At 41.5% G+C, this 13,312-nt stretch overlaps 2 protein-coding genes across 2 annotated transcripts; one reads left to right on the forward strand and one right to left on the reverse strand.

The window, feature by feature from the left end:
* The first annotated feature begins 145 nt into the window (after positions 1-145).
* Positions 146-3,278, forward strand: LOC398702 (H+ transporting F1 ATP synthase epsilon subunit). Its single transcript, NM_001089280.2, is given in 3 exon segments — positions 146-247; positions 2,283-2,442; positions 3,137-3,278. Coding segments are annotated over 2 exon segments (156 nt in total). The 5' UTR covers positions 146-215; the 3' UTR covers positions 2,407-2,442; positions 3,137-3,278.
* A 2,786-nt stretch (positions 3,279-6,064) lies between these two features.
* On the reverse strand, positions 6,065-12,185 carry LOC108702641 (tubulin beta-6 chain). The gene is made up of 4 exons (XM_018238247.2): positions 12,067-12,185; positions 9,668-9,776; positions 9,284-9,394; positions 6,065-8,212 (listed from the first exon to the last, which is right to left on the reverse strand). The coding sequence occupies exons 1-4, from the start codon at positions 12,121-12,123 to the stop codon at positions 7,116-7,118; spliced, it is 1,374 nt and encodes a 457-aa protein (XP_018093736.1). The 5' UTR covers positions 12,124-12,185; the 3' UTR covers positions 6,065-7,115.
* Positions 12,186-13,312: the final 1,127 nt, after the last annotated feature.

Genomic DNA, 13,312 nt, shown 5'->3' on the forward strand with positions numbered 1-13,312 from the left:
TAGAACGCCACCTCGTGTCCTCGCTTGTTATTGGGTGCTGGAAGATGCCCTTCACCCTCCGGGGCTGCGTGTGATTGGATGATATAATACAGCGCTTGTAGGTCATTGGCCACCGGCACAACAAGGTCCTCCCTTTCCTGTCGTCGCTTTCTGACCTTCTGTCAGTCGCTCTTCGGTCACCGGTTGGGTTAGAGACATTCAGTGCTTGCGGAAAGATGGTGGCTTATTGGCGACAAGCTGGGCTCAGGTAGGTGATGGAAGCGCTATTACGTAGGGCAATGGGTCTCTTTATAAGATAATGCCCAGCGGCTTTATCCCACACTCCTAGTGACTTGCCATTATCCTTAATGATGGGACATTTCTCCCATTAACTTTATGTGTCCCTGGAATGGTTATTACCCCCTGCGAAATATCCCCAGTGACACAGGGAGCTCTTTGTACTGAGGAGTGATTCGCCTTTACATTAATTTTAGTATTTGTTTATAATGGCTAATTCTAAGCAACTTTTCAATTGGTCTTCATGTTTTCCCTTTTTTAAATAATTAGTGGACTCTTTCTAAGGGGATCGCTGACCCTATCTAAGAACCAAATGCTCTGTAAGGCTACAAATATATACTCCCCTTCAGGCCCTCACCTAATTCCAGTCTCTTATATCAAATCAATATGTGGTTGCTAGGGTCATTTGGACCCTAGCAACTAGGGATGCACTGAATCCACTATTTTGGATTTGGCCGAACCCCCGAATCATTTAGCGAAATATTCCGCCGAATAACGAACCAAAGTCAAATCCTTATTTGCATACAGGAAAGGGAAAACATTTTGTTTTGTGACCAAAAGTCCCGTGATTTCCCTCCCTGCCCCTAATTTGCATATGCTAATTAGGATTCGGTCCACCAAATCCTGCTGAAAAAGGCCGAACCGAATCTTGGATCAGAATCTAGATAGCAACTAGATGTCGCCAAATGGAGAGCCGCTGGTTAAAAGCTAAACTCAAGAAACCACAACTGATAAAAGAATAAATAACTGCAAATTGACGCAGCATGTTGCTCGTTACATCATGGAAAAGTCCATTTAAAGGCGAACATCCCCTTTAAATCCCTTGTTCCTTATATAGAGCCTATAGATGAGACTGGTGGCTTGCCCACTAAGAGTCTTGTGCCAGCGTTCACTTGTCATTAAAGGGGTGCGTCACCTTTAAAGGAGACATTTTGTTTAAAAAATAAGAACGTACCAGTGCATTATACTCATTTAGATATAGAAGAATTGTGCTTTAAATAGTAGTGTTTCCGGCTGATTTATTAAATATTTCTGCAAAAACCCTAATGATCCCTCCCTCCTCTTCCACTTTTGCTCCCTGAATTCTCAGGCTGTGCTGGACCCAATCAGCAGCTAGCAGGACCTGATAGGGAACTGAAGCCTTTCTGTGCTTGTGTGACTGCAGGGCTGTGATTGGCTGTCCCCCTCCTACTGTGCTTCTGGCAGGGACCGTTAGGACACGCCCACCCTTCATTTGAAACACAGACAGGGACCAGAGAACATCTATAGGGAGCTTTAAAGATAATATTAATTTTAAGCAGCATGTAAAAGCAAAACCATATATTACTTATAATTGCCTACAAGATTAGGTTTTTTTTCCATTTATCCTGTATGTCTCCTTTAAGTTAACTTTTAGTATATAATAGAATGGCCGGCCAGTTTCAAAGCAGCTTTTCAGTTGGTCTTCATTATTTTTTATAGTTTTTTTAATTATTTGCCTTGCTCGTCTGACTCTTTCCAGCTTTCAAATGGGAGGTCACTGACCCCTTCTAAAATACAAATGCTCTGTAAGGCTACAAATGTATTGTTATTGCTACTTTTTATTACTCATCTTTGTATTCAGGTCCTCTCCAAATCATATTCCAGACATTTATTCAAATCCGTGCATGGTTACTAGGGGATTTGAACCCCAGCAACTAGATTGCGGACATTGCAAACTGGAGAGCTGCTGAATAAAAAGCTAAATAACTCAGACTACAAATAATAAAAAAGTGAAAACCAATTGCAAATTGTTTGAGAATATCACTCCCTAACGTCATACTAAAAGTTAATTTAAAGGTGAACAACCCCTTTAATTAATCCGCTTCTTATCTATCTTTCCTTGTTATCTGTGCCCACAGTTAGGCCCTGTCTTCTTTTTAATTGAATAGGGCGGAACTGTAACTTGCTGCTGGATTACTTTTAGAATGTGATTTGCCATAAATAAAAGTTTCTTGCTGATATATGATGTTTCTTTCTTTCTCCAGTTACATCAGGTACTCACAGATATGTGCCAAGGCAGTCAGGGCGGCCCTCAAGCCTCAGTTTAAAGTAGAGGCAGAAAAAGCAGCGGCAGCTAGTGTAAGGATCACAAAACCGAAGAAGGACTAGATGCTGGCAGTTGCACTGGAAGCAGCTGATACAATGGTAATGTCTGTGTCTATATTTTGTATTGGAAGTCCATTTTTAAGGAACCGACTCCATTAATTTCTATGGAGTTGTGTCTTCGTTATCACAGTTTGTGCATTGAGGCTTTGTTAGACGAGGCAGGTACAAGGGGTTCCACTGTATAGACAAATCTGTGTCTCCAAAGATGCCCCAGTAGCTCCCCATCTTCTTTTCTGCTGATTCACTGCACATGCTCTGTGCTGCTGTCACTTACTGAGCTTAGGGACCCACTCACAATATACAGTACACATAGAATAGAAATGTCACAATATAAGGCTGATTAGTAATTAATACAGATAATTACTATATGGCAGCACAGAAACCAGTGCAATTAGCATCAGACTTTAATAATCAGCCCTGTAGCATCAGCTTATATTACAGACCAACCTCATTTTCTGCTGGATAATTAGTGACGAGCCCTAAGCTTAGCTTCTCAACAGCTGCTCAGAGCCCACTGAGCATGTGAGTGTCACAGACACTTTCCAAGATGGTGACCCCCTGTGACAAGTTCAAGTCCTGGACCATTGCTGCTATTGACAAACTGAAACTTTAGGCTGGTGCAATAAGTTCAGTATATAAAATATGCCATTCTTATCCATATTCAGTTTTAAGGTTTAGTTCTCCTTTAAAATGAAATATTCTAAATTCCTTTTTTTTTTTTATTCTTCTCCAGGTCTTGAGTAATCCTCAGCAGCTTGTTCCTATTCCTGGTCATGAGAAAGTCTACGCCTGCAGGACAACGAAAACCTCTTGTGATGTTGAATTATTAAGTTAACAAGGCAAATGTTCTCTGTTTCTACATTAAACTCCATGTGTAAATAAACTGGGATCAGATGTGTTTATAGTTTGGTGAAATGGCCTTTCTTTATAGAAGTCTGCACAAAAAGAACCGACTGACATACACAAATGCATCCTTTTAAAAATATACATTGCATGTTTGTATTTGTAAGTATGAGTGGGGGTCCAGAATATTCTGTTAAAGGGGTTGTTCACCTTTAAATTAACTTTTAGTATAGTTACATAGTTAAAATGGGTTGAAAAAAGATAGTCCATCAACTTCAACCCCTCCAAATGAAAACCCAGCATCCATACACGTACTCCTCCCTACTTTCACATAAATTCTATATACCCATATCTATACTAACCATTCAGCAGCTCTCCAGTTTGCAACTTCAGCCATCTGGTTGCTAGGGTCCAAATTACTCTAGCAACCATGCACTTATTTGAATAAGAGACTGGAATATGAATAGGAGAGGTACTGACTAGAAAGATAAGTAATAAAAAGTACCAATAACTTGTGTGTAGCCTTACAGAGTATTTGTTTTTAGATGGGAATGGTGACCCCCCCCCCCATTTGAAAACTGGAAAGAGTCAGAAGAAGGCAAATAACTAAAAAAGCTATAAAAATTTATAATAAAGAGCAATTGAAAAGTTGCTTAGAGATGACCATTGTATAACACACTAAAGGAATTATTCTAGTGTCCACTTCTGCTTGGGCCAGTAGTTAGTCTCAGGAGCAACCATTTAACCCTAGAACTGCCCAGTGTGTCTAATTCTGAAGTTATTCCCTGGGCTTTTATTCATTAAATGTCTGTACACTTTAGCCATTGCTGATAAGAGAATTATATTCAGTTTCCTTTTAAACACACTCCTATGTCTAGTGTGTACCCATGACTTGCCTAAGCTCACAAATATTCACTGCCCTGCAGCTTTCTTCTCTATGTTTCCCAGCATGTCAGGTCCTGTACGAGGTTAAAATTACTCCTGCAAATTGTGTGGGTAATTACAGCACTGTAGTAAATGATGAAAGGCTGGCACATACCGGACCACACTCCAAAAGTTAGATGTAGTAAAAAAGTACTACTTTTGGAGTGTGGTCTGATAAGTGCCAGCCTTTCATCATTTACTATTTGCTATATTGCCTCCCTGAGCGGAAGGTCTGGTGCTTGAGCACCTGGCCCCCCCCCCCGTCTCTTTGGGTTAGTTAACCCCAACCTTTTATTACAAAGTGCATTTGACACTGAACATTCTCTATATTTAGTTAATTACAGCACCATTCTATAAGATCTGATCACACCCAGGAGCAGAGGCAGTGGTTTCTCTTTATATAAGAATTTGTTTTGGCACTTACAGGAATTAGTACTTCAAGTGAATAACACTATACCCCTCCTCTCCTTAAAACCGTAAGCATAGATTGTTTTCAATGGCTTCTTGAGCCAAGAAAAGTGACTGATTGTGTTGTACACATTTATGTTCTGGGGAGTTAGTTATGCTGTTCTCTAATCAGTCTTTAGGCTATGGGCTCACAGGCTCTTTGCTGTTGCAAGACTGTGTACTTTTGCAGGCTACGAGAAGCAGGTCTGCTCAGTGCCCCTGCTCCATTGATTTGAATCCGAACAGCCACACACCGGCTGAGCTCAGCCCAAATACTGACCTCGGCTCAGCTGTGTGTGACCACACACAGGCTGTTCGGATTCAAATCAATGGAGCAGGTGCACTGAGCAGATCTACTTCTTTCAGCCTGCAAAAATACACAGGCTAGCAAGAGCCAACAGCTCTATGGCCATAGCCTTACTGGTGTTCCCAAAGTCCTAGGTTGAAAATAAGACGTGTCCATTAATTTCAACCTTTTAACTCTATTTTAACCTGCCTAACTGCCAGTTGATCCAGAGGACGGCAAAAAAAAACAATTGAAGCCTCTCCAATTTGCCTCAGACGTGGAAAAATCCTTCCTGGCTCCAAAATGGCAATGGGACTAGTCCCTGGATCAACTTGTACTATGATCTATCTCCCATAACCCTGTATTCCCTCACTTGCTAAAAAGCCATCAAACTCCTCCTTAAAGCTATCTAATGTACACATGGAAGCAAAAGGTTGCAGCCTGATTATAGATGTATAGAGGCTACACAGCGCATGCACCTTCTGTTCATTGGACAGGGTCAAGCGAATCATTCGGTGTTCATTTCTCCCAGGTCAGCCCTGGAGCAGTGACATGGAGACTCCGCACAAATAACAGTTATGGTGATATTTGGGGAGAATGCCTATATGTTCTTCTAGATATACATGAAAGGCCAACTGGCTGATAAGTCAATATATTCCTATACATGTAACCTGTTCCTATACATGAACTAAAGGGAGCCCTGAACAAAGGTTGGACCTCCAAGGGGAACTTGAACAGACAACCACTGCTGCTCTAGGTTAAAGACGTCCGACCCATGTTTAAATGGCTGTTTGGGGGGCATCCAGACTGAGCTCTGCTACACAGGACTCACTTTTTCTATGACCTAGTGTATACAAAACCATGTATAATTGGGAGACAGCAAGGGTTTGTAGGAAGGAAAAAACTCACATGCCCATACTGTGGCCACTCTTCCATTGTGTCCAATCTCAGTGGTGTGTTGGTTCCCTCATACTGGTCTCCAGTCCAGTAGACATCACATGTAGGGGGTTTGGTAGGTGAGAAAACCATTCTTCACACATGAGATAAAATTCACTGTCCAGCTTTATTGGAATAATAAAACAACAAACAGGCATCTATTACAGATGTACTCCTACCCTATGACATGTTAGGTCACCTGACGCGTTTCATGCCTCCTTCTGGCACTTCATCAGAGGTGAGGTCACAGGATATCCTGTGCCTTATATACCTGTGTTCATTAAAAAAATCTCAAATGTAAAATAAACAAACAACATATATCTTGTTTGTTACAAGTCATATTGGTCACAGCTGATATTCTCTTTATACAATGTTACAAAAAAGATGCATTGATATTCACACTTTTTTAACGATAAGGCCTTTCACTTGTACATCATCCAATATACATATATATACATTATGGCTGAAAAAAGCATGTTACCTCCCAGTCATTATTGAGACCATGTGGATGCCTAGTCCTCAAGGTGAATATCCAAAACGTTTCCCTTTGGTCAATTATTCTCTTAATATCGTCTCCACGTGGTCCCAATTTGACATGTTCTATGCCCTGGAATTTAATGTGGGAGAAATCACCCCCATGTCTGCACATAATGTGCTTACCATAATTGGGACACAACCAAGTGTATTTTTATTGTTTTTTATTTTAACCATAAAGCATAAATGGCTCCAAGAGTACCATGAAGTACTTCTTACCCCAAAAAAAAACAAAACATAAAATTTTGTTTTCAAGTACAATTCACACCTATTTAGTCTGACATTGTTTCTCAAACTTGTGACCCGTAAAGACCTCCTGTGTCCCCCTTTATACGGCAGCAGTTTTTGCCTCTTGACCTGCATTCTTCATATCATTTCCTTTGGTTTTCACTTCTCTGGCAGCAGTTCACCTTGTTTCTTTCATTAATGACTGTAATTAACTGTAATCTCTGCAGTAGTGACAAACAGGCGACTCTTTTAATAAAAAAAGGACACGTGGGAAGAAAAGTTTGAGAACCCGTGCTTTAAAGCCATTATCTATGTTTCTATTTGTAACTACAATTAATAAAAAGTACCAGCTCCAAAAAGTCCTAGAACAAGTGAAGGGACATGGACAACATAGTCTTTGTCTCATCCTGAAGTTTCACAGTTCTATCGTTTTTTTTTTTATTGGAATTGAATTTGTTTCTGGTGATTGAGTCAAATTTGGATAAATGCATACTCTGCTGTTTTGGACGGGCTCCTAGTTGATCACTTTCTCTATTGTTTCTGTGATCCTTATTTCTTCAGTCACTTCTTCCTCCTCTTCAAAATATCCTTCCACTTCAGCTGTGGCCTCCTGGTATTGTTGGTATTCAGCAATAAGATCATGGGTGTTGCACTCGGCTTCGGTAAACTCCATTTCGTCCATGCCCTCTCCAGTGTACCAGTGCAAGAAAGCTTTCCTGCGATACATGGCAGAGAACTGCTCGGCAATCCGCCTGAAGATCTCTTGAATGGCCGTGTTGTTGCCAATGAAAGTGGATGCCAACTTGAGGCCACGTGGTGGTATGTCACAGACGGCCACCTTGACGTTGTTTGGGATCCACTCTACAAAATAGGCGCTGTTCTTGGACTGCACTGATAGCACTTGCTCATCCACTTCTTTGGTGGACATCAGACCACGGAAGATACCAGCCACTGTCAAGTAGCGGCCATGATGTGGGTCACAAGCAGTCATCATTGTTCTGGCATCAAACATCTGCTGGGTCAGCTCGGGCACTGTCAGTGATTTGTACTGCTGGCTTCTCCGTGAGGTTAGAGGAGCACAGCCCGTCATAAAGAAATGGAGACGCGGAAAGGGCACCATGTTGACCGCTAATTTTTTGAGATCAGCATTGAGCTGCCCTGGAAAGCGCAGAGATGTTGTCACTCCACTCATAGTCATGGAAACCAAATGGTTGAGATCTCCGTAGGTTGGGTTGGTCAACTTCAAGGTGCGGAAGCAGATGTCATACAGGGCTTCATTATCAATGCAGAAGGTCTCGTCTGAGTTTTCTAGCAACTGGTGGATGGACAGGATGGCGTTGTAAGGCTCCACCACTGTGTCAGAGACTTTGGGCGAGGGCATGATGCTGAATGTGTTCATGATCCTGTCTGGGTACTCCTCACGGATCTTATTAATGAGCAAAGTGCCCATTCCAGAACCTGTGCCTCCCCCAAGGGAATGGACCAGCTGGAACCCTTGTAGACAGTCACAGCTTTCACTTTCGGTTCTCACCACATCCATGACTGATTCGATCAGCTCTGCCCCTTCTGTGTAGTGGCCCTTAGCCCAGTTATTGCCAGCGCCAGAATTTCCTGAAATATTCAGACAAAAAAGATAGTTAGACTTTCAATTCCAAATCATTATCTTCCATTTGTACTTTTTTAGCAATGACCTCATAGAAGATTAAAGGGGAGGCAAAGTCTAAAATAGAACCACAAACAAATGATTTATGCTTTCAAAGTTGGCCACAGGGGTCATATCTTTGCAAAACCAAGACTGTGAACATGTTCAGTGTGGTCTGGGCTGCTTAGGGATCGTCATAAATTATCAAAACAGCACAAGTCAAATAATATCTGCCAGAAGCCGTTACAGCAAGACTGATTAATAATCAGAATATACAGACTGCACTGGGTCCTGTGTTGTCATGTAATCTAATGTGGATTTTATAGTTTTTGTGTTGTTTAATACAAACTTACTTCAACTCTGCAGAACCATTGGCTGCAGCAAAATAATCCTCCAAATAGAATCCCAGTTTATCTGTTTAAATCTGGCTCCATGCAGCTGGCGTTGGTAACAATAATGGGGACGTAAAGGCTAAAATAAAATCCAATTCAAATCTCTACACAGTCGCTGACTGCTCTACAGGGAAACAAACCAAGCTGCTTGAGTTCTGTATGGCTGGGAAGTAAGGCAGGGGCTCCCCACGCTGTTCATAAGTATGATTGTTTCTCTACAGTGCAGTTAGGGACCGTCTGACAATTCCTATCCACAGCAGTAAATGAAGGGAGAATTTCACTGCATACGGTCAGGTTTCTTATAAAAACTGTACACATTTTTTAATTAAAGTATATTGGAGATAGGTTTCTTTTTCATTAAAAAAAATTAAAAATATATTTTATTTGTTTGCCTTTACATGTCCTTTAAATCTAATAACAGGGGCAGAGATTGTCCATCTTTACCACATCAGTTAGTAACACTGTCTCCTTTCTGTTGAGCTTTCTATCTATGGGTCAAGGGTAGCAATTCTTGTGCAGCCAGCTATGTCGACACTATGACAGATTTCAGAATTTTGGTTCGGGTTGCAATAAGCCCTAGTTCAATTCCCCAGAGAAACTATAAGGAACAATGATGTAAAGTTATTTGGAACATATTAAAGAACACACCATGGATAAAACTGTCGGGCCGGAACAGAGGTCCAATACTACTGGAACGGAGGCTATCCATGGTCCCGGGTTCCAGATCTACCAACACGGCTCTTGGAACGTATTTGTGGGCTGGAAGAGAGGAGGAAATGCTTCACAATGAATGAGTTTGTGTTATGTGGCGTTTTGGACTTTATTCCCATCTCTGGCTCCTGAAAAGCTGAGTTTCTGCTGAGTGTCACAATATTGGGTAACCATGATTCCCTGTGTGATAGATAATGTGCATTCTGCCCCACTTCTGGTTGGACATCCCTACTGTACCCACTCACTTTCCACTTACTGTACCTACAACATTTTCTAAATGTTGACCCCTTTGGATGGCACGTGGATCCCAATGGAACTTACAATGGGCCTCATTGAAGTACACGTTAATCCTCTCCAGCTGTAGGTCTGAGTCGCCCTGATAACTGCCATGGTTATTGATCCCATGTTCATCACTGATCACTTCCCAGAACTGTGCAGGAAGACAAAAGAGAAATGTAACCAAATTATCCCTTCCCTCTCTGCAGTCACACCCTAAACCCCTGCACCCCAGAATCCTACTGTACTCCTAATGCAGTTCCAGCAATCCTATGTTGAAAGGCCCTGGTGGAATCCCTGCTCTCTGGCACTGGGTTATACACTGATAATGAGCCCTAATGAAAGGAAGCATCAATGAGCCACAGCACAACTACATTGTATTTTGGGAATTCTATCTCCCCTTCCATTCATCAGACCAGCCCAAGTTTCCCTTATCAGCTCAGGCCAGTGCCTCTAAGTCCCCACAGACACACCCTGATGTTCCACTTACACATCTCTGGGTGTCAGTTCTCTAGCGACAACGCCAAATACGTTCTGGTTAAAACTGTAACACTATGAGGGGGTGGGGCATAAAGGCGCACAAGGCTATAAGATTTTTATATATATATATATATACTTCACTTTTTTCCAACTAAATTAGTTTATCATTGTATTCTGCAATTATAGTTTATTTATCTCCTTATTTGTACAAATTATAATGGCGGGAGCTGCAATATTACAAGGCTAATGCTATATCTTTACCCTGGGGATTCAATGTCCCCCTCTTGTGGCCAATTCATCTATAAATACTGCAGAACATGTGCCCTGTTTACCAAGCAATATATTGAAAGCAAAATATCTCAGAAATGGGAGTGATAACTCAGCAATAAAGGACACACTATAAAAAAAAAGTAGCCATTGTTTAACACAACTACATTGTATTTTGGGAATTTTATCTCCCCTTCCATTCAGCAGTCCAGCCCAAGTTTCCCTTATCAGCTAATGCCAGTGGCAAGCCATTGTTTAACTACAACTCCCAGAACCACCTGACAGCTCCTAGGTTAAAGCACTGCAGGTGGATGGGTTGTCCCCATGTTGTTCTACTGTCTCCATCTTGTCCTACTGTCTCTATCTTGCCCCACTGCCTCCATCTTGTCCTACTGTCTCCATTGTGCCCTCCTGCCTCCATTTTGCTCTACTATGTCCATCAGGTGGGTAGGGTTGTCCCCATGTTGTTCTACTGTCTCCATCTTGTCCCACTGTCTCCATTTTGCCCTACTGTCTCCAACTTGCTCTAATACCCCTTATGCCCTAATCTTGGGGGTCCCCCAAGACAGATGTTTCTCCACCGACCAAGAGAGTTCATTCAATTGCTTGTTACATACCATTAGATAAAACACAGTTTGTGAATCTTCTTTCATGTCATACCTGCTCCACAATCCTCCAAATATGTTGCCCTTCCACCTCTTTCTTTCAATATCAGGTCATTAACAATTAATCTAGATTAATTCTGCATAGCAGTGCAGAAACCGTTGAAGCCTGCAGCATGTAACTACATTAACGTCACATTATCTATAGCAAGCATAGATTTAACATGCCAGCATCACTACTCCCAGCCTGCATTTAATCGTTAGCCAGATCTGCACATTTGGCATAACCTTAACCCGGCCTTGTTTGTTTTTATTCATAGATTGCTAGCCATGCGTTCAAGCGCTTTCCAGTGTAATATAATCCCAGCTGTGTCAGTATAGCTTAATACGTGGCATTTCTAAGAGTGTAGTGCAGAGGTCCCCAACCTTTTTTTACCCATGAGCCACATTGAAATGTAAAAAGAGTTGGGGAGCAACACACGCATGAAGAAAGTCCCTTGGGGTGCCAAATAAGGGCTGTGATTGGATATTTGGTAGTCCCTGTGTGGAATAGCAGCCTATAGGAGACTCTGCTTGGCACTATACTTCGTTTTTATGCAATTAAAACTTGATTTGAGGACACCAAGAGCAACATCCAAGGGGTTGGAGAGCACATGTTGCTCACAAGCTATTGGTTGGGAATCACTGGTGTAGTGGTTACATTTCTTGCTTTGGAACCCCAGCACCCAGTGAGAGGCATAAAAGCAGCAAAGGTTAGATGTCTGGGTAGCAGAACAGATATGTAGTGGGGCTGTGTATGAGCTTAAATGCCTCTAGCTTTCCAACATCACAGCAGTAAAATTTGCATGTTGTTTTGTGGGATCACTATGACCCCTTTAATATGCCTAAATCGTTTTGTACATGATTGAGGCTCTGGTCTTATTATAATGTTGCCTCTTCTGTCTGGAGACTTCCTAAATGAGACTCCCATGCCCCAGCCAAGAAACATTGACTTGCACAGCTACATAACTGGTGCACTAAGAGTCATATTGGCTAGCAGAACAATGCTATAAAGAAATATAGACTGAGGATGGGGGTAGAAGGAAGGGCACCTACCTTTGATCCGATCTGGTTGCCACATTGGCCTATTTGCAGATGGACAATTTCACGCATGCTGGCGTTGGGTAGTTGAGCCCTCTCTGTAAAGCTGCAGTGACTCTAAGGGAGCCAGTAAGTCCCCAGGATTCTTATAGCAGAGCTGACGTCAGAGAGTGAGTGTTATCTCTGTACAGCTGGGCCGCCCGGAGGCATTGAGGGAAACCAGGGGGATGTGGGGCTTGTTCTGTCAACTGACACATGTGGTGGGAACTTGGGGTTGTTTGTTCCAAAATGTTTCTAAACTGGCAGTGATGGAGGATACAATAGCTATTATATACAAAGGATTATATAGAACTGTAGTAAGGGCTAGGAGACTACAGGCTAGGTGAGGGAAGAAGTTTGTGTGTGAATTCCTGCCCCTACATGTGCTCAATGTGAAAATGGAGTGTCCTAGATTCACAAAATTTTATTTATGCACCCTAGTTAGCTGGGAGAATGATTCAGATGTGGTGAGGAATTCCAACTTTTTTCGAAGATTAGGGGAATCCATTTTTCTCTTTGCATTTCTAGTTATATCTGTAGTGACAGGAAGTAAGCTCCCAAGCCAAGGGACAATCATCATCATCCTTGCCACAGTGGTGGGTCTGGGACTACTGATCATCCTACTCACTATTGCTGATGTAGCTGAAAGAAACTTACATAGGAATCGAAAGAAGGGGATGGGTGAAGTTCTGCTATGACTACCCTGGGTAGTGAAGAGGAGCTCTCTAATATTCATGGTATTAATACTCAGTGCATGGTATTATCTATCTATCTATCTATCTATCTATCTATCTGTATATAAATATCTATCTGTCTATCTATCTATATTACAGTAAGTAATAGGTTCCAGTGCATGGTATCATCTATCTAATCTATCTATCTATCTATCTATCTATCTATCTATCTATCTATCTATCTATCTATCTATCTATCTATCTATCTATCTATCTATCATCTATCTATATTACAATAAGTAACATTAGGTTCCAGTGCATGGTATCGTCTGTCTATCTATCAATCTGTCTATCTATCTATCTATCTATCATCTATCTATCATCTATCATATATCTATCATCTATCTATCTATATTACAATAAGTAACATTAGGTTACAGTGCATGGTATATCGTCTATCTATCTATCTATCTATCTATCTATCTATCTATCTATCTATCTATCTATCTATCTATCTATCTATCTATCTATCTATCAGGCATTAGCAT

The sequence above is a fragment of the Xenopus laevis genome, chromosome 9_10S (assembly GCF_017654675.1).
Source record: "Xenopus laevis strain J_2021 chromosome 9_10S, Xenopus_laevis_v10.1, whole genome shotgun sequence".
Classification (NCBI taxonomy): Eukaryota; Metazoa; Chordata; class Amphibia; order Anura; family Pipidae; genus Xenopus; species Xenopus laevis.